Source organism: Rhinopithecus bieti, unplaced genomic scaffold, assembly GCF_001698545.2.
Source record: "Rhinopithecus bieti isolate Rb0 unplaced genomic scaffold, ASM169854v2 scaffold_763, whole genome shotgun sequence".
NCBI lineage: Eukaryota > Metazoa > Chordata > Mammalia > Primates > Cercopithecidae > Rhinopithecus > Rhinopithecus bieti.
Window position 1 is genome coordinate 84,959 of NW_016803270.1, and position 21,899 is coordinate 106,857.

General features: G+C 41.5%; 2 protein-coding genes across 25 annotated transcripts in view; one reads left to right on the forward strand and one right to left on the reverse strand.

Annotated features, from left to right (window-relative positions):
• The window catches only part of PARD3 (par-3 family cell polarity regulator), a 724,849-nt gene that overhangs the window by 84,952 nt on the left and 617,998 nt on the right, over window positions 1-21,899 (forward strand). The window lies entirely within an intron of this gene.
• LOC108529358 (nuclease-sensitive element-binding protein 1-like) lies at window positions 18,947-20,308 on the reverse strand. Its single transcript, XM_017871601.1, is given in 2 exon segments — window positions 18,947-20,263; window positions 20,266-20,308. Coding segments are annotated over 2 exon segments (945 nt in total). The 5' UTR covers window positions 20,294-20,308; the 3' UTR covers window positions 18,947-19,346.

The following is a 21,899-nucleotide window of genomic DNA, read 5'->3' on the forward strand; positions in this document are numbered from 1 at the left end:
TGTCTCATGCCTGTAATCCCAACAATTTGGGAGGCCGAGGCAGAAGGATTGATGACTTGAGCCCAGGAGTTTGAGACCAGCCTGGGCAACAGAGCAAGACTCTTTTTTATTACTCCAAGAAAAGTGTCATTATGCAAGTGGAGCATGTACCACATATATAAAAAATATTTCTGTTAAAAATGGGATTATACTACAGCACATATACTGCATTGCTGAAATGATTACAGACAAAGTATACTTATTGATATCTGCCACTTACTTTAAAAGGAATAAAAAATAAGGGAGACTAATTGTTTCAATTTTTTTTTCCTTTTATACTGCAGAGGGTCTGATGAGAATCTTCTCAAATGAATCATTGCGTATATCTACTTTATTTTTTTACGGGAAAATTTGGAAGCCCATTTGGGTTGGTTAGCCCATTTTGATATTCATTGCTGATGAAGTCAGGGAGATGGAATGCTTAATATAAGCCAGATTTGAGGGCTGGCAGCATGTCTGTTGTGTTATAACAGATCATTCAAGGAGTGGGGACAGAACTTTGAATGTGGCTAGTTGTATTGGGGTTCAGTGTCAGATTGAGTCAGAATTTCAGTTTGCAACTAGTGAGAAGTCCTGTAATTGTTATTGCATGTCCATAATATCATATGAAACTATCATAACTTTATTCCTTTAATGAAAAGAATATTTTCTCAAATTTTCTGCTGTAAATAACTAGTGCTGTAGCATCTCTAAAGTTCTATTCTTGTGTATGGAAGCTATGAGTAGCTTAGAGCAAAAGAAATGTGTACAACCTATGTTTTATTATTTACAAATTGCCCTAAAAAAAGATAATTTATTTCTCTCTTGTGAATACTGGGTTATCTACTTATTATTTTCTCTTGTCCATTTGGATATACTCAAAAAGTGCTACATCATCATTCCTTAATTTCCTTTAGCACCAGGGAATTTTACTGTTTTCTCACATGTTTACATCCTTTTCTTAGAATTTCCTATTAACTTACCCATTTTGCTCTTGGTTTTTTTTTTTTTGTTTGTTTGTTTGTAAGCCCTTTGTAATAGTAACTTTAAGTGCAGGACACATTGAAAATATATTTTCTGTATTTTGTCTGCTGTTTAACTTTTTAAAATGGTATATACCATACTTTGTACAGAAATGTTAAACTTTCTGGCTTTTGGGTATTAGCATCTAGTGTCTTGCTTAAGAAGGTCTCACCTTAAATTGCAAAAATACTGTCTTTTTATATCTAATAGTTTAAAATTAATGAAAGCAAGCATTTAGAATCTAATCTTGAATTCATATGGGATTTTGTATTTGGTAGGGTAGTGACCTGATTTCTTCCCTATACCCCTCCAATAGGAAAGCCAGTTGTTTCAACACAGCATGTGAAGTTTTTTGTTTTCTGTTTTGTTTTAAAAATACCCCATCTATTTCTTACATGTGTAATCTTCAGTGATGGGAATTTGACCGATTTTCAAGTGCAGAAGTGTGTCACTCACTTGCCTTTTTAAAGTACTGTGTTGACATAATATGAGTTTACTCTTTGGTGGTTGGGTAATACTGATAAGGCATTATGGTAAAAGATTTTTAAAGGATTTTTTTTGAACCCGAGAAATAAGTTTTAACATTCTAAATAATAAATTAGGAGATTAGGAAACATTAAAACCGTATGGCTTGCTTATATACTCTTTACACTTTTTTTCCTGAATAAGTGATTGTTAAGTATGGGGTTAATTTTGTCAATGGAAAATAAGTATAAAACAGCTTTGTTTCTTTCTATGACTGCTTATAGTAAACAAAAAAACAGCTTTGATTTTACTTTTGCAGAAGCATAATTTACTCTCTTGTGAATTGGCGTTACCTTTATATTAGAAGTTTTGAGAAAGATGGTTTATATTAATTTTGAGTCAGAACAAATACCTGATAAAAGAACCTGATACCAGAACAAATACCTGATAAAAACTCTAACCATGGCAGGGTGCAGTGGCTCACGCCCATAATTCCAGCACCTTGGGAGGCCAAGGCGAGTGAATCACCTAAGGTCAGGAGTTCGAGACCAGCCTGGCCAATGTGGTGAAACCCCACAGATCTCAAACCCCGTCTCTACTAAAAGTACAAAAATTAGTTGGGTGTGGTGGCACACGCCCGTAATCCCAGCTGCTTGGGAGGCTGAGGCAGGAGAATTGCTTGAACCCAGGAGGAGGAGTTTATGTGAACTGAGATGGTACCACTGCACTTCAACCTGGGTGGCAGAGTGAAACTCAATCTCAAAATGAACAAAACAAAACTCTAATCACGTTTGTCACTAGTTTTTTTTTTTAAGCTGAATAATTTTCTTTTAATCACAACATAGAATTATGTTTATATTAGAATCTTAGACAAATGTTAGTGAATAAAATTTTTCTTTTACTTTAAATTTTGTCTTAAAACATCTTTGAAAGAGTGATTGTAAGGGATTTTCAACACTTTCTAATAGTCATTGTCAATGATATTGGGAAAATTCTACTTCGTTTGCAATCAGGAAGTGACTAGTTAATCATGACTTGGGTAGTCATGCTTGTGTGCATGGTGATTAATGGTGTTAACTTTGAACTTTGGTATAAAGTCTAAGTAGAGGCAGGCAAATATTTCATTGTAGTAGTGAGACTTTTATGTTTTCCATTGATAGAGGTGAACTTCTGTTGCCTTGTCTCAGACCCCTTTATTGTAGTATCAGCTCATTTCCTGTAGAGGGCAGAAGAGAGAGGGAGCTCAAAGAGAGGGTGGGAGGTGAGGAAGAGACACTAGACTGGGGTCTTCATATAGGAGCTCCTTCGTGGGTCCCTTGTCTGCCTGGTGCCTGATGGCTGTCTGTCTCTCACGTTGCTATTTGTAGTGGTCTTCCAGTATGTTCCTCACAGTAGGTGTGAGTATTGCTGGGGGAGGTATGGGTTTATCAGGGGCAGTTTTTCGTTTATCTGAAGGCTTGGCTTTCGTATTGTGAAGACAGATATTATGGTGTAACGTAAATTTTACATGAATTTTAACTCAGTATTTACCTATTTGTCACCAATTAATCAATTACTAATTATTTATTATTGATTGATTGATTGTCATGCTCTGTCCTCCAGGCTGGAGTGCAGTGGTATGACATAGCTCACGGTAGGCCCAAACTCCTGGGTTCAAGCAATCCTCCTGTCTCAGCCTCCCAAATAGCTGGAACTACAGGCACATGCCACTATGCCCGGCTAATTAAAAGAAATTTTTTTTTTGTAGAAATGGAGCCTTGCTGTGTTGCCCAGGCTGATCTCACACTCCTGGCCTCAAGCTGTCCTCCCACCATGCCATTATAAGTGTCAGCCATTGTGCCTGGCCTATATGTATTTTAAAAATAAAATCAAGATACCCCACAAAATACTTCAAAGACATTTTGTATGGGTGGGGGTGGACAAAGGGGTTAGTGCAATTTACTTCAGGCCTCCTACCCTAGAGTGTCTCCATTTTACTACTTTTGCATATACTTGAGATAATGTGACCTGCATTGTCGGGCTTAGCTGTACTTTTGTTAACGTGACTGTCTTGTAGTTTAACGTTTTCAGAAGATTGCATATCTTTTTTTCCTTACCTTTCAATAAGCCTTCTCAGGTTGAAAGAGTGCATGTCTTAATGATGCTATGTCATGTTTTCATTGAATAGCCCTTTGGCAGCTGGTCTTTTATAGTTAGAGACAGGGAAAACACCTTGCTGTCATGTATTTTTCAAGAAAAGATTAATAGTTGTGATTCATTCTGCAAATAGCTATTCTTTTTGAGAGTTAGTCTTGCGAAATTTCTTCCCTTCCTTTTGTTGTTATCCTGTCAATTCTGAGAAACTGAGAAAAATGAGCCTTGGGATTATTTCGCATTATACTCGTCTCACTGAATTTAGTGGGCTTACTTCTTCACTCTTGTAAATATTTGCAGATTCATTACAGCATTTGCCTTTCCTGTGATTTAAATTAAAAATAAAGATTTTGGTAAGCTGTGTATGGCATGATGAAAAACTAGGAGACTACGGAACAAGGAGTTAGGAGATGGATTCGAATGTTGGATTTTGCTATTCAACTACTATTTGATTGTGAAAAAAATTACTTTTTGATTTTTGAACTTCAACTTTTCTCAGTTGTTGATGACCTCTAGAGTCTTTGCAGTCTCTTAAAGTTCTGTGATTTTAATGGCAAATAAGTACTTTTATTATTTTATGACCTCAAGAGTATGGTCATTTTATGAGGAACCTTAATTTTATAGGACATGTAGCTATAGGTTTTTGTGTTGCTTTCAGACAAACTTGGAACGATAGTTCAGGTAATATGATAATCACTACAAATTTGTCTAGTCAGCGCTAGAGCAGCAAGTGTAACTTTTACAGCTGTCCATGTCAGTGGATTGTGTAAAGACTAATAAGACTTGAAAAGACTAAGAGGGAATGAACAACTCCCCAAATGAGTTAGTTGATTGAAGTCTGTAGGCAACTGAGGGTCTCATACCGGAATACATTTTATTTGCATACATTTTCTGACATGCATGTTGAAACTCAGGCCTGCTCTATAGAAGAATTCCTAAAAGATGATGTCTTAATTTTATATTTTGACATTTTTTTTCTGATTTGGAAGATCATTATAAAAGTGAGAGAAAACAGCATAAAGAAATTGCTCAAAGCATATTCAACAGATGCTTATAATGAAGACTTAATCAAGTATACACAAATATCTTTGTCATATGGAAACCCTGCCCGTAGAAATTTGTAACTGTGAAATTCTTAAGTTTGGGGCACAAAGTTGTGTACTTAAACTAACAGAGCTATGTAATTGGGCAAATTGTGGGCTGGCTGAAGAATTTCACAAGAGAAATGAATAGCTGTGGTTCTTTCCTTGTGTGTATGCACTCATTAAGGCTGCTAGAATCCTCACAGCATCTACTCGCTTTGCAGGGCCTAATGGAGTGCGTTTTTTAAATTTAAATTTTTATTAATTTCAATTTTATTTTATTTTGGAGACAGAGTCACCTTGGCTGAGTGCAGTGGTGCAGTCATAGCTCACTGCAACCTTGTACTCCTGTGCCCAAGTGAGCCTCCCATCTCAGCCTATCTGGTATAGGTAGGACTACAGGCATGCACCATCACACTTGGCTAATTTGTAAATTTTTTTGTAGAGATGATGGCTTGCCGTATTGGCCAGGCTAGTCTCGAACTCCTAGGCTCAAGCCATCCTCCCTCCTGGGCCTCCCAAAGTGTTGGGATTACAGGCGTGAGCTCCTGGCCATGGAGTATATTTTGAATACTGCCTTTGGCTTCATCTTGTTTTTTAAAAATTGATTTCCCCTGATTTCTATATTATTGTTAAAAAGTAGTCCTGCATTATGTAAATTTATAGCTGTACAGTGCAGTATAAAGTTGGTGAAAATTTTTCAGTCTGCAAATTCATTAATTTCCAGATCTGGTTAATTTATCCTTTAGGAAAAAAAAAATTGGATTTTGGAGAGAGAGAGTTGAGATTTGTATATGGGTTGCTTTTGTATCCCATCCACTTCTTTTTATATATTGTTGGAATAATTTGGTGATACATTGTTGCTGATTTTTGTACCTTAGTTCATGAGGGAGAAGATATATAAATATTTATCTGATTTTGGTATCAGGTTTATTCTGGCCTTTATAAAATATTGTAGGTCAGGATATAGCCCTAAGACAGTATTTTATTTTATTGAATATTTTAAGAAACACTAAAATTCTTAATGAATTGCTCTTTAGCTCTGGTTCAGGCTATAAAACCTGTTAAAATTCTCCAAAGCACATGTTGAAAGCCCTTGATTTCTAGGGGAGGGAGATGATGCTGGATGTGTTTTTATCGGAAGGAAGGATCTTTCCTTCTCTCTCCAATCCGTTTAAATTTAATCTCTCCCTGGGGATGGATCACAGATGGATACACAACAGCCAGGAGTGAAGTACAAGGAACTCCTTGGACCGCGGTCAGATTACTTTTCCGGCTCCTCCAGGAGACTGCTCGCTGCATAATAAAGTTAATTTGTGTGTGTAACTTCCTTAGTGGAGTTTTAATTAAATGGAAACTTTTGGGGCCCTTACTTGTCAGGTTCGTTTATTGTAGGAGACCCTTGTATATTAAATCAAGTTCTACTATTTATAGATGTTTAGCTTCCATTTTACATGTCGAATCCTTCAAATTCTTACAACAATCCTTTTTTATAGCATCATATCCTTTTTTTTTTTTTTTTTTTTTTATAAAGACAGAGTCTTGCCCTGTCGTCTTGGCTGGAATGCAGTGGCGTGATGTCAGCTCACTGCAGCCTCCGCCTACTGGGTTCAAGTGATTCTCTTACCTTAGCCTCCTGAGTAGCTGGGATTACAGGCACCGGCCACTACGGTTCGCTCATTTTTTTTATTTTTAGTAGAGACTGGGTTTCACCATGTTGGCCAGGCTGGTTTTGAACTCCTGACCTCAAGTGATCCGCCCACCTCAATCTCCCAAAGTGCTAGGATTATAGGCGTGAGCCACCACACCCGACCCATAGCATCATATCTTTAAAAGTGTAGGCTGCATTCAGCATTTTAGGGATTTATATTCATAGTCACGCACCGCTTAAGGAGGATTCATTCTGTGAAATGAGTTGTTACGCAGTTTTGTTGTGCGAGCATCATAGGGTGAACTTACACAAACCTAGGTTGCAGAGCCTACTGCACACTTAGGCTGTGTGGTCTAACCTTTTGCTCCTGGACTGCAAACCTGTACAGCATGTTACTGTCCTGAATACTGCAGGCAATTAGAACAGAGTGGTCCATAGTTGTTTCCAAACATATCGGAACCTAGAAAAGGTACAGTGAAATACGGCATTACAGTCTTATGGGACTACAGTCCATTGTTGACTGAAATGTTATGCAGTGCATGGCTGCATGAGAATAACTTGAGAATTTTGCCTGATATGAAACCTAGAATATTACATTAAATATGAGAAACCATTTTAAAAACTAATGTTCCTCCTGTAAATTTGGACTTTTTGATTGCTACATCTAGGTAATGAGAAACAAAAGACAAGTACACAAACGGTTGTATTCTGCTGGGCAATAAAAGCCTTTTACTGCTGCTTGGGATGACTTCATCCAAATTGGGAGCATTTAGAAATAGACAACAATGTGACATATTTACTGTAAACTGGTTAGCAGCATTAGGACAAACACAAGTGTGTCAGTTTAAAGTGGAGAGTACTTTAAGGTGCATACTTTCCATTTTTATTATTTATCTGTTAGGGCACATTTCAGGGTTGAAGAGAGGTTTGGTACTTTTTTGCCTGAAGTGCTGCTACGTCATTGCAATTCAGTGAAAGTATTCAAGATGTGGGACTAGCTGGCTGCTAATGTGACTATTTTCTAAATTATAAAATGTTCAGAAATGACATTTAGTGTCAGAATCCTTTAGATATTTTATTTGCTATTTAATCTGTAGGCTTCCTGAAGTGTATTTGTATGTATTTCAAGCAGTATATAATTTTGTCAAATGTTCAAGAACCTAAATTTGAGTGTTTTCTAAAAACTGTGTTTTATTACTTATGGTAAATTTGGTAAATTCTTAACTAGATAGGAAAATAGAGAATAAAGGGCTTTTACTCTGTGTTTTTCTTGCCTACAGATTCATCATACATACTGTGAAGCCTCAAAATGCCTAAAGTGTAATAAATTAGACTTAATATACGTACTTGTCGATCCAGAATGCATTGCAAGGATCTTGTAGTGTTTCCGGGTTGACATTGTTGAACGTTGCTTGTCAGATATTGGGTGCTGAAAAGGGCTGTGCCCAGTATGTGGTAATGGTTGAGTCTGGAGGGGTTGGATGGAAGTAGTGTGTGTGTGTGTGTGTGTGTGTGTGTGTGTGTGTGTGTGTGGTGGAGGGAGGGGGTCGCATACTTGTGTCACCTGCAGAAGGGAAACCTGCTTTTCATTCTCCAACAGGCGTGGGTTTCATAACAGGGCTGGAGGAATGTTATTCTGGCAACAGTGTATATTATTGGAAATGGAGAGAGGAGAGACGGGGAGCAGAAAGAAAACCTTAAAGGCTTCAAAGTGCCTATACATCATTATGTATATAAACTTCGACTGTTTTTTTTTGTTGTTGCTGTTGTTCAAAAAAAATAAACACAGCAGTCAGTCTCTCTTGTTGCTGTGCTCAGACTTGCTTTAGTTAAATAAATTTTGACTACAGAGTACAAGGTGGTAGTTCTCTGTGCTTTGAGGTGTCAGCAGTCTGGAAGGACTGATGGACTTTGGGTCCTATGAGGCTTGCCTTTTGGGTCCTATGAGGCTTGCCTTGCCAGCAGGGAGGAGGCTGGAACACATTGCTGTTGTGTGTCATGTCATGTCATGTCTGTCATGTCATGTCTGTCATGGCCAGCCTGAGAAATTGATAAGATGCTGCATAAAACGTGGGAGCATGCAGTGCTTCCTGAGACCTGGGGAGCCTGGGCCAGAGCAAGTTTGTATGCCACCGGTGGCAGCTGTTCCTTAGATAGGGTTCATGCTCTCAGGCTTGTAGGCACCCACTCATCCTGCCCCTCATTTACCCACTTGGCTCCCATAGGCTCATGAGCTTGTGACTCTTGAGCCAAAGTCTTTAAACATATTGGAAGGATGGAATCCCCCACCACACAGGGTGCAGAGGGCATAGATGCTTTGTGGGCTCTTTGTATAGTGTAATGGTAAGAGCAGTGGTGTCTGTAGATCCTGTACTTCCCCTTTATTTTACAGGTTGGGGAATGGGCAGAGTTTTATTTGTCTGAGCTCACCCAGCTGGTTATTAGCAAAGCAGAGACTGAACTTGATTCCCTGTCCACAGAAAAGGGTGGAAAGTTGCCCAATATAGAGGGCTGTTGTGGTCAGAGGAGAAGTTCAGAGTTCTGTGCTCAGAGAGGAGAAAGTATAAAGATGTAATGCTGGCCTTTCCTGTACATATGAGACAGAAAAGACCCCCCTCCCCCCGTTTTTTTTTTTTTGAGATGGAGTTTCACTCTTGCCACCCAGGCTGGAGTGCGGTGGTGCGATCTCGGCTCACTGCAGCCTCCACCTCCCAGGTTCAAGCAATTCTGCTCAGCCTCAGCCTCCTGTATAGCTGGGACTACGGGTGCCCACCACCACACCTGGCTAATTGTGTGTGTGTGTGTGTGTGTTTTGAGACAAGGTCTCACTATGTTGCCTAGGCTGGAGTTCAGTGGCACGATCTTGGCTCACTGCAAACTCTGCCTTCCGGACTCAAGCAATTCTCTTGCCTCAGCCTCCTGAGTAGCTGGGATTATGGGTGTGCTTTTAGTAGAGATGTGGTTTCACCATGTTGCCCAGGCTCGTCTCAAACTCCTGACCTCAGGTGATCCACCCGCCTCGGCCTGCCAAATGCTGCGATTACAGGCATGAGCCACTGTGCCCAGCTAATTTTTTGTGTTTTTAATAGAGACACGGTTTCACCATGTTGACCAGGCTGGTCTCGAACTACTGACCTTAGGTGATTCGCCCACCTCCCAAAGTGCTGGGGTTATAGGCATGAACCACTGTGCCCGGCCAAAGCTTTTGTTTTAGTAAAACATTAACTTGATTTGTTCTAAGTATAAAAATAGTTATAACCAAGAGCTTTAGGAAGTTATATGACATCTGTTGATGGTTAAAAGACATGTTAGGCAGAAATCCTCGTGGTGCTAATTTAATTGGTTACCTTTACACTCCCTTAAGGCTGGAAAGAACGTTGACCAAATGACATTGTAAAGACGTGTATGCTTAGATATTGCAGTTATATGTTATGTGCCTGAGAACGTGGGATTTAAAAAACAACAACACACAAATGCCTCCACTTAAGACAGTAGAACTAGTCCACAGCAAGCAAATAACGTTTTAGGTGTAGTAGAGTATCTGTCTTTTTGCAAAGTAACTTTTGTTGTTTGGTTGCAATCCTGGTGTTAGCTCCCCAAGCTGGCTGGACGTTGTGTCATCTGAGTTTGTTTCTAATTCACCTGGTCTTGGTTGGGGTGTTGTGTAGTTAGTAAAGCTCGCATGTGTTCCTGATATAGCCAGGATTGAGAACCACCATGTATTCCCTCATTCCCTTTTGAGATAGATTGACACTAGATATTGTGCCCCACAAGGGTAGATTTTAACGATGTATAACACTAGTCTGCACAGTTGAGGAAGTAGGGACTGTTGTGAAAATCCTGGCTTATCAGAATGACAACGAATACTTACTGAGCAGTGACTGAATGCCTTGAGCTATTCGGAGAGCTTGAAAAGTTTTGACTCGGCTGGGCATGGTGGCTCACACCTGGAATCCCAGCACTTTGGGAGGCCGAGGCAGGTGGATCACCAGAGGCCAGGAGTTCGAGACCAGCCTGGTCCAACATGGTGAAACCCCGTCTCAACTGAAAATAAAAAATTAGCCGAGTGTGGTGGCAGGCGCCTGTAACCCCAGCTACTCAGGAGGCTGACTGAGGCAGGAGAAACGCTTGAACCTGGGAGTTGGAGGTTGCAGTGAGCCAAGATCACGCCACTGCACTCCAGCCTGGGCGACAGAGTGAGACTCCATCTCAAAAAAAAAAAAAAAGAAAAAATTTTGACTCATTCAATCCTTTTAACAATTCTATGAGTAAGGGACTCCTGTTACTCACATTTCTCAGATGAGGGAAACGGGGGCAGAGAGAGGTTAAGTCATTTGCTCCAGCTATGTCCAGTCTTCACTCTTAATTCCTAAGCTCCATTGCTTGTATTGAATGAGCTGATGCTTCCTTCATATTTGTGACTCATCAGCTCACGGAGCTGATTTTAGAAGCTCTGGCATTTCTACTGCTCCAGCATTTGCTCCACAGTTCTGTCGTTGTCACTTGGGTTACAGCATCCAGTAGACCGTGTGATGTGCAGGGCTCTTCCTGCAGACTGCTGCTGCCTGTGGTAGCACAGCCTGGCTGACTTACCTATCCCCAGAGCTCTTCTTCACTCCTACACCCCTGCCTTTGTCTTGAGTTAATAATACAACATAACAGTAAGCAGAAAAACAAAAATATTTCATGATCAGTTTTCTAGTTCCTGGGTTTAATGAGAACTAGCCAGTTTAGCTTATATATATTCACTATAGTATTTCCTTTAGTTCTATGTGCTGTGTTTACTGTGATCATAATAAAATTATTTAAAACACTTTATTGGGATTTGAACAGGGCAGCCTCTTATATATAGCTTATTTTTTTTACTAGCAAGTTTAGAAATGTACCAGCGAATTTATAATTTTTTCTAGCCAATGTATGAGCTTATAAACAAAACAAAAAACTCTTTAGTTATGTAAGAGAACTGAAGGGAAATAACTGTGCTATCTTCACCATTGCAAGAGAGTAGGTGCTTGTATAGCTTTCAAAAATGGGCATGACTTGCAAGACTATTTTAATTACATGGAGAAAGCCATAGATCACAATGCAGTTTCCAACCATACTGCACTGACTTAAAAAAAATACCCTAAGAGTATTATGTAGTAAAATAATTAAACAATATGGGATACATCTCATAGAATCTTTAGGATTGCAGGCTTATTTTCTCACGAACACTTGAGTTTATTTGAATTTCGGATTATACTGGCCCCTCTGCTCCGTATGAAGTTTCCATTAAGCATGTGTTCTTTCCTTAATGATTGTGTACTCTGGTTTCCCTCTGCAGTGAGGAGGAATTACTGAGCTTGTGCTCGTTGAGTGCTCTCTGCTGGCGGCTTTGGGTTTTGATATCAGTAACAGATCCACCAGTGAAGTGTAGACAAGGGAACTCGAACTGGAAAGTAAAAGGAGCCCAGCTCCCACCCTGCGGCACCCCTCCATTGTGAGCCCAGAGTGTGATTACAGATGGCCCCTAAAGAAGCCACCCCATCCCTGGCCCTGGATCCCTGCGGTGTGGTCAAGCCCGCAGTTCCTCTGCTGCATCACCGTGATCAATACGTGAGCATATTTTAAAACACAGTGTACTAGGATGATGCCAGATTTATGAAGTGGTTGGGTTTTTTCCCCAAGCAGGGAACTAGCTGTGGAAAGTGGGAAGTTTAAAAGTCTTATGACATAAAGCCGAGATTAATTACTATGATCTGATTGATACCTAATCTGTTTTAGTTTTTCAAACAGAGTTTGTAACAATTGGTGATGTGAGTTAAAAGAAGTTTATGATCTTATCAGAGGTGAACACTGACCTTAAAATTTGGGGAGTCGGTAACGGAAGTCAAAGGCACTATGCTTCTTTAAGGAAAAAAGCAACCAGAATGCATAATAAGCATAGTGACTTTGCTTCTGTGTGTCTCTCTGGTTGTTTCAGCCATCATTGATGACCTTTTTCTTGTATGGCTTTATTGGATATATGTAAATCAAAGGCATCCTCTGCACTTTCAAGTCAATATATGATTTCTTTCTTTCTTTCTTTCTTTCTTTCTTTTTTTTTTTTCCCAGACAGAGCCTTGTTCTGTTGCCCAGGCCTCCTAGGTTCTCCTGCCTCTGCCTCCCAAGTAGCTGGGATTACAGTCATGTGCCACCATGCTTGGCAAATTTTTGTATTTTTAGTAGAGACAGAGTTTTGCCATGTTGGCCAGGCTGGTCTTGAACTCCTGAGCTCAGGTGATCTGCCCACCTCAGCCTCCCGAACTGCTAGGATTAAAGGTGTAAGCCACTGTGCCTGGCCAATATATGTATTTTTGTAAAAATCTATTTTCATTAGGGAAAATTTCAAATATACTGCTATAGTTAAGAGAATAACATACCTCTATGTACCTGTCACCCAACTTCAGCAATTCACATTTTGGGCCAATCTTGTTTCTTCTATACCCTCGCACTATTTCCATTCCATCATTTTGAAATAAATCTTAGATATCAGGCAGTTACACTGGTAAATATTTCATTATGTTCAATATATGTATTTGGCAAAAAGGAATATTAAACTAATATCCTGCCTTCTGCCTCACTTTTTAAAGAAGATACTGTGTTTTGAAGGGTGGCTTACAAAATGCTTTGTGATATTCTAAATGGGGGCAAAAAATATGAAGTTAAATGTTTTTGAGATGAAGGCTGTCAACAGCTTTCATAGCATAGGCAAGAAGATTGTGGGGCAAGTGTGCACAGGAAGTGTGAGGCCCAAAGTGTCCTTCCCTGGAGAGTGAGACGGAACGATCCCAGGGAGCACCATGCTGAACATCAAGCCTGACCTTACCCTGCTGTCACAGGAGATTAAGTGGCCAGGCTGGTTCTTCAGTCCTCATTTCTCAGAACACATACATGGATGTTTTCTATGATTATAGTTTATAGTGACTTTGTGCAGAAGCATTGAGCCAGTTTGTTATTAAAACTTGGACTAGGTAAACTATAATTTGTTTTCTGTGCAGATGATAACCACTGGAGATAGCAAGAGTGAATGACAGTGTAGTGACAGGCAAATCTTACTTGTTTCTGTTTAGACAATCTGTATATAGACAGATAGTCAAACAGTCTATATATATAAATAAAACAATAGTGTGTGTGTATATATATATATATCTCAAAAATATATATTTTGAGACAGGATCTCACTTTATCACCAGGCTGAAGTGCAGTGGCACCATCATGGCTCACTGTAGCCTTGAACTCCCTGGACTCAGGTGGTCCTCCTACCGTAGCCTCTGGAGTAGCTGGGACTACAGGTGCATGGCGCCATACCTGGCTAATTTTTGTATTTTTAGTTATTTTTTTTAAGAGATGGGGTTTCACCATGTTGCCTAGGCTGGCCTTGAACTCCTGGACTGAAGCGATCAGCCTGGCTTGGCCTCCCAAAGCTCTAGGATTACAGGTGTGAGCCACTGCAGCCGGCCTGTTTAGACAGTATTAAAGCCATTGTTTGTCTAGTGTTAGAGATGATATGTTATAATTTAGTACATGCTTAATTGAAGGTATTGGTGTAACCCCAAAATATATATTTTTCACATAACCCAGATTAGCAGTGGTATTTAATGTTTCAGTTATATCTTCCAGCAGATAACTGAATCTTTATTTTTATTGTAATTGGTGAGAGCTGGGAATCTTACAGCTCCAGGAGATGCCTGTCCAGGAATTGTGTGTGATTCGCAATGTGGAAGAGCAGGGTCTCGCTGCTCTGGGGACCCTGCAAGTAGTTGAGCCCCCTGGTCACGCACTCAGCTTATCACTGTGGATGCCAGGCACTCCTGGGGAGTGCTCTCGAGCCTCTCTCAGGGTACCACCTTTTCACTGGCGATGGGGTTGGAGGAGAGGGTCAGACTCCTTCCCTGCCCTCAGCTTGCTGGCTGCCCAGGCACACCCTGTGTGTGCAGCTTCAGCATTCCTGTGGCATTGGTCTCTGTGGTTTTTCTTCTTTTCACATGGCTTACTTTACGCCCTGTTCACTCCACAATTGTTTGACTCTTTTCAAAGACAGGATGGAGGTACAGGAAGGAAATAACTTAATTTGAAGATTAAAATTCTGTTAATTTTAGAGAATGCAGTCTCTTCAGTTCTGGAATTGATTTCTTTTGGTTGCCCTTGGTTTTTGTAAGGAGTGTGACATTGCTTAAGATTTATATATAACTGAGTTAGTTTCTGCCTCTGTATTGTATTACTTTAGGTAAGCTTTTTCAAAGTTACTTTGAATAGTTGATAATAGATTTAGAACAAATGGGTCACCATTCTCAGGATATTTCTATTGCCTTTCTGGAATAATGCAGCTCATTGTTCTGCCGGGTGTCCTCTAATCAGCCTGAAAAGTATTTTCTTTTACTTCATCATAACATTGGGCCTTTTAATTGAGACATCTGGCAGATGTCTTTATCATGACTTATTTTAGGTCTTTATCATGTCTTATTTTAGGTGGGTTGAGAATTTTTTTTTTTTTTCGAGACAGAGTTTCACTCTTGTTGCTTAGGCTGGAGTGCAGTGGTGCGATCTGGGCTCACCGCAACCTCAGCCTCCCGAGTTCAAGTGATTCTCCTGCCTCAGTGTCCCAAGTAGCTGAGATTACAGGCATGCGCTACCATGCCTGGCTAATTTTGTATTTTTAGTAGAGACAAGATTTCTCCGTGTTGGTCAGACTGGTCTCGAACTCCCGACCTCAGGTGATCCGCCCGCCTCAGCCTCCCAAAGTGCTGGGATTATAGGCCTGAGCCACTGCACCTGGCTAGAATTCTTGACATAGTACACAATGGCATTATTTCCAAGGCTTTTTTTTTTTTTTTTTTGGAGACAGAGGCTTGGTCTGTTGCCCAGGCTGTAGTACAGTGGTGTGATCTCAGCTCACTGCAACCTCTGCCTCCTGGGTTCAAGCAATTCTCCTGCCTCAGAGAATCAAGCAGTTATCCTCCCAAATAGCTGGGATTACAGGCACCTGCCACCATACCTGGCTAATTTTTTGTATTTTTAATAGAGAGAGGGTTTTGCCATGTGACCAGGATGGTCTCGAACGCCTGACGCTCAGGCGATCCACCTGCCTGGGCCTCCCAAAGTACTGGGATTACAGGCATGAGCCACTGTGCCTGGATGCAAATTTTTAAAAGTAAAAAAGCAAAATAAGCCCCCATGTCAGTGTTTCAGTATTTACTTGAGGGGGAAATTGTATCCTAACATTCCCTGCACCATAAGCTGAAATTTCAGTGCCAATTCTGTTGCTTGTGTGTCCATCCAAAATAAAGACAAGTTTTTGCAGGAATGTCAGATGGCTGTGGGACAGGCCTAGACAGGAACAAAACTGGAGGCTTCGCATCAAAACAGACACCCGCCTAACCACATGGGGTTTGCCCTGTGAGTTGTTTGTCATCCTAGATTTTCAGCAAGAATGGGCTTTAGCACCATATGTCACATATGAGGAGGTGCTCATTTTGTTAATCAAATCACATTGGTAATATTCATCACTACACTGTCATATGAAAGTTGAAAATCTTGAACTTAAACGTTCATAAATTCATTGCTCAAATCTCTGGTTGGCTTTAAATGTCTTTTTGGAGGGGAGAAGGCAAGAGGAGCATGGATTGAAGGTGATATTGAAATAATCTGCTTGCTGTACGATGTCGAACAGTTCCAACTAAAAAGGTAGGTGGCGGTTTTTCTCGCACGCATACGAACATGTTTCTGGCCCCAGTTGTCAAACGAGTTTTGTGTTTTCCTTGTCTAGTCTTGTTGACCTGCTATTTGTTTTAGTCTTTTGATAAACAGGAAGTGTTGCTGCACTGCAGTCAGGAATGTAGTAAGTAACTATTAATATTAAACAAGATGGGAGGGATGAGAAGGGATTTAACTTAAAAAAAGTAGAGGGGGAATATAAGAAAATGAAATAATCCTTAAAATTTTAGAATTGAAATTTATTTGGGGTCTTTTGAAATGCTTTTTTCTCTTGAAACCTCTAATTCTGGATTTACATTTGTTTCTGTTGGTGGTGTATTACGTTGCTTTAGGTTGTTTAGAACAAACATCACAATTAATGATGACATGAAGGTTAGGTTTCGAGCACTAGCTTTTCCACAGAGGTCTAAAAGAGCTGTGCCCAAGTCTACTGCTAGCAGAGATCTTATATGTGCCTGGCTCAACTCAACGTATCAGTATCTTGCGGGGAGAAAGGATGAATAAGGACAAAACCACAAGTTCTGAAGGAGTGTATTATTTCCAGGCTTTTTCCCTGGTTGTTCGAATACACCATGCATTTTTAAAAATTTTATTTATTTATTTTTTTTGAGAGAAGTCTCACTCGTCCCCCATGCTTGAGTGCAGTAGCTCAATCTTGGCTCACTGCAACCTCCACCTTCTGGTTTCAAATGATTCTCCTGCCTCTGCCTCCCAAGTAGCTGGGATTAAGGCACCTGCCACCACGCCCGGGTAATTTGTATATTTTTTAGTAGACACAGGGTTTAACCATGTTGGCCAGGCTGGTCTCGAACTCCTGACCTCAGGTGATCCACCCGCCTCGGCCTCCCAAAGTACTGGGATTACAGGCGTGAGACACCGTGCCCGGCCAATTTATTTTTATTTTTGAGATAGAGTCCGTCGTGTTGCCCAGGCTGGAGTATAGTGGTGTGATCACAGCTCACTGCATCCTTGGTCTCCTAGGCTCAAGCAATCCTATAGCCTCCACCTCTTGGTAGCTGCGACTACAGGCATGCACCACTATGCCTCGCTGATTATTTTGCCTTTTGCGGAGACGTGGTCTCACTTTGTTGCCCAAGCTGGTCTCGAACTCCTGGGTTCTAGCAATCCTCTGGCCTTGGCCTCCCACAGTGCTGGGATTACAGGTGTGAGCCACCGTGTCCGACCTTACTGTGCATGTTTTGACCTCCTCACCTTTGTCCTAAGATTTCTCCTGATTGAAAATAAATGACAGTTTCTTCATGAAGTGTTCTTTGTCTTTAGTGTTTTCTGTTTTTTCTCAATTCCTGTACTGCTTGGTTGGCACTTAATTTCCATAATTGAGTATTGTTAATGACCTTTTCATATACCTATGGATTGCCTCCCGTAATTGATTTTTTTTTTTTGAGACAGAGTTTCACTCTGTCACCCAGGCTGGAGTGTGGTGGCGCCATCTTGGCTCACTGCAACCTCCATCTCCCGGGCTCAAGCAATTCTCCTGCCTCAGCCTCCTAAGTAGCTGGATTTACAGGTGTGTGCCACCATGCCCAACTAATTTTTTGTATTTTAGTAGACATGGGGCTTTACCTTGTTTCCCAGGGTGATTTCAAACTCGTGAGCTCAGACAATCCACCTGTCTTGGCCTCCCAGAGTGCTGGGATTACAGGCGTAAGCCACCGCGCTTGGCCCCGCAATTGATATTTAAGTATTGTAGAACAGGGGTTTTATTATAGATTTGGCTATACCACTGTTATTCCATAACACAATTGTTTTCAGACTGGGTGTTTGGTTCTTAATTCACTGGTGGTGTGCAACATGCCATCCTGCTCTCCCTACCTGCTGTCAGAGTGCATGGTAAATATAGAAATGTGTCCAGTCACCTGCCTGCTAGCCCATGCTCTGATGTTAATGACATTGAAGGCACCCCTCCCAAGGAAATCTCAACTGCACAACCCCTACTATGTCCCAGTTCAGCAGGAAGCAGTTAGAGCAGTCGTCGGCCAACCTCCCGAACAACACACTTGGGTTTTCCTTTTGAGAGTGGGGACTGAGAGACAGGACTAACTGGATTTCCTAGGCCGATTAAGAATCCCTAAGCCTAGCTGGGAAGGTGACCGCATCCACCTTTAAACATGGGGCTTGCAACTTAGCTCACACCCGACCAATCAGGTAGTAAAGAGCACTCACTAAAATGCTAATTAGACAAAAACAGGAGGTAAAGAAATAGCCAGTCATCTATTGCCTGAGAGCACAGTGGGAGGGACAGTGATCGGGATATGAACCCAGGCATTCGGCTACCCTCTTTGGGTCCCCTTCCTTTGTATGGGAGCTCTGTTTTCACTCTATTAAATCTTGCAACTGAAAAAAAAAAAAAAAAAATGTGTCCAGTCAGTAGTAGCCACGTGGACGCTCTTCTCCATATTTGACTTTTCTTGCTCTTAGGAGGCTTTTCCAGTAATCTCCGTGGGACCATGACCTTGCTTGCTCATGGTGCTTCCAGCACTTCCACCAGACTCTCAGGGTTTGGAGAGCTGTTCTGGGTGAATGGTGTCTACAGGGCTTTGAACTCTATGACTGCAGGGGAACATGCTTATAAATGCATGTTTAACACAGAATGTTGTAGAGGAGATTAGGTACTTTTAATTGTGTATTATGAGTTGTTTTCAAGATCTTAATTATGTGTTGGTAGGAATGGCTGTTTTATTTTTACTTGTGGAAAAAAAGCTGCCTGGAGTGTGTTTAATTTTTTCTGATATAGCATCATAGACTGGTAGAGCGATATAGGAACCCCAGAGACCATCCAACTCCCTCCTTTCTTTCTTCTTTTTTTTTTTTTTTACCAATTATTTAAGACCTTTATTAACAGGTGCTTGCAGTTTGTTGACTTTTTTGAAAAAATCAAGTTGTAAACTTTTATTACAAATTAAAAATGAAGGTCTTAAAAATCTCAACTTGACCAGATATAAAACAATTTAAAAACCTTTAAAGGCGTATTGAGAAAAACCAGTCTTTTTTAAAAAACACGTTTGTTATTACCAAAAAGAGACGTCTTTAGGTAAAAATAATAAAAACCCCATGCTGCATAGATAATGCAGATAGTTCTATTTATCTGGTCAACGGGCAAAAAGCAAGCACTTAAGGTCTTCAGCTCCAATCTTTTGTTCATTTCTTATTGCTGGAATTTCGTATTTCTTCTTGTTGGATGACTAAACCGGATGATGGTAGAGATGGTAAGCCGGCATTTACTCAGCCCCGCCCTGCTCAGCCTCGGGAGCGGACGAATTCTCAGCTGGTGGATCGGCTGCTTTTGTCTCTTTGCCATCTTGTGGTTTAGGGTTTTCTGGGCGACTGCCTCGGTAATTGAAGTTGCGGCGGTACCGACGTTGAGGTGGCTGCTGACCTTGGGTCTCATCTCCTTGATTTTCTTTATCTTCTTCATTGCCGTCCTCTCTAGGTTGTCTTTGGCGAGGAGGGCCCCTGCGGAATCGTGGTCTATATCCCCGATACATATTCTGCCTCACTGGTCTACCTTGTTCTCCTGCACCCTGGTTGTCAGCACCCTCCATCACTTCTCCCTGCACAGGAGGGTTGGAATACTGTGGTTGACGCCCATAGGGTCTCCGCATGTAGTAAGGTGGGAACCTTCGCCTGCGGTAGGGCCTGCGTTGTTGGGCCTGGCCTTCGGGAGCACTCTCCGATCCCTCGTTCTTTTCCCCACTCTCACTATTCTGGTAATTTTGCTGGTAATTGCGTGGAGGACCCCTAAGACGTGGACAGCGTCTATAATGGTTACGGTCTGCTGCATATTTACTGCCTTGAACTGGAACACCACCAGGACCTGTAACATTTGCTGCCTCCGCACCCTTTTCTCCTTCAACAACATCAAACTCCACAGTCTCTCCATCTCCTACACTGCGAAGGTACTTCCTGGGGTTATTTTTCTTTATGGCAGTCTGGTGTACAAATACATCTTCCTTGGTGTCATTCCTGTTGATGAAACCATATCCGTTCCTCACGTTGAACCATTTTACTGTTCCCAAAACCTTCGTTGCGATGACCTTCTTGTCCCCGCCGGCAGGCGCCGCCTATGTAAGGCCACCTGGGCCACCGCTCCCTGCGCCGCTGCCGGGCTTGGTGTGGGCGGCGCTGAGGGCGGGGGCGGCTGCTGGGTCTCGGCCTCGCTGCTCATGGTTGCGGTGATGGTGAATGGGGCCGGCTGCGGCAGCTGCGGCTCTTCCCGGGGTGTGACAGTAAGTAGGCCGGCGGCGGCGGTGGGGCTGCTCAGGGCTCTCTGGGGTCCGCTCTCCGCTCCCGCTACTGATCGAACTGGCAACTCCCTCATTTCTATACAGAAGGACTTGGGTGCCCACAAAGAGGAAATGACTTGTGTACTTTCAGGCCACTTAACCACAGAGTCATTGTATTGTCCGTTTTGTGGCTACTGATAGGTAAGACTTGCACTCACTAGATGCCTTTGTCATCAAGGCCCAGGTCTCTTGCTGTGCACAATCTATCTGTATGTCTTTAAAGTAGTGGCGTCCAATCTTTTGGCATCCCTGGGCCACATTGGAAGAAGTGTTGTCTTGGACCACACATAAAATACACTAACAGTATCTGATCATCTAAAACAAAAATTGCACCAAAAAAAAATCCGATATTATTTTGAGAAAGTTTATGAATGTGTGTTGGGCCATATTCAAAGCCATCCTGAGGCCAGGCGCAGTGGCTCATGTCTGTAATTTCAGCACTTTGGGAGGCCAAGGCGGGTGGATCACCTGAGGTTGGGAGTTCCAGGCCAGCCTGACCAACATGGAGAAACCCTGTCTCTACTAAAAATAGAAAATTAGCCAGGAGTGGTGGCGCATGCCTGTAATCCCAGCTATTTAGGAGGCTGAGGCAGGAGAATTGCTTGAACCCGAGAGGCAGAGGTTGTGGTGAGCCGAGATTGGGCCATTGCACTCCAGCCTGGGCAACAAGAGCGAAACTCCATCTCAAAAAAAAAAAAGCCATCCTGGGCCCCATGGGGCCGCAGGTTGGACAGGCTTGCTTTCAAGCTTCACAGCCTACTTTGCTCCTTTGTCCCCTCCTCCCATCTGATAAGTTTATAGTTACAAGTTTTATTGTTGTTTGAGGTAGTCCATTTCACACTTTAATTACTAGTTGTATAATTATGTTTTGCCTGAGTTCCCATACAGCTAATTTGTTTCCATGCTTCCATGCAGGGTTTTATCAGAAACTTTAAAGTATCCTATGGAATATTACCAGTGCAGACTAGTTGTATTTGTGCTTGATGTATTCTGTTTTAATGCGTTGTGTTAAACTTCCTTTTGCTGAGACACCGTGTACCATAATTTCTTAAAATAAATAAACTGAAGGCACAGACATTACATTTCAAAGGTCTCCTAAGGGAATACTTTATAGGAACAGATAACTAATCATGTATGTAAGGAATTGTGAATTTTATGGAATTAATTTATAAAATGTCCTTTATGTGTATTTTATAAGGTGTCTTGGAGCCCGTACTTTAAAATTCTCCTATTTTAAATGGATGCCTGTATTTGAAACTGACCAGATGGCCTAGATAAAGTCTTGAGTCATAATATTAGGGCCTTTCAGAAAAATCTAAGTGCCAATAGATTTGGAAACAAAATAGGTTAGCAAGGGAATACAAATTGATCTTTGGCTTGAGATAACCAGTAACAGACTTCAGCGAATGTTTTGTGGTGTGGGGGCTGTGTTTGAGAGGGTGCTCTAGTTGCTTCATATGCTAGAACACAGATTCTAGGAGGGTGGGG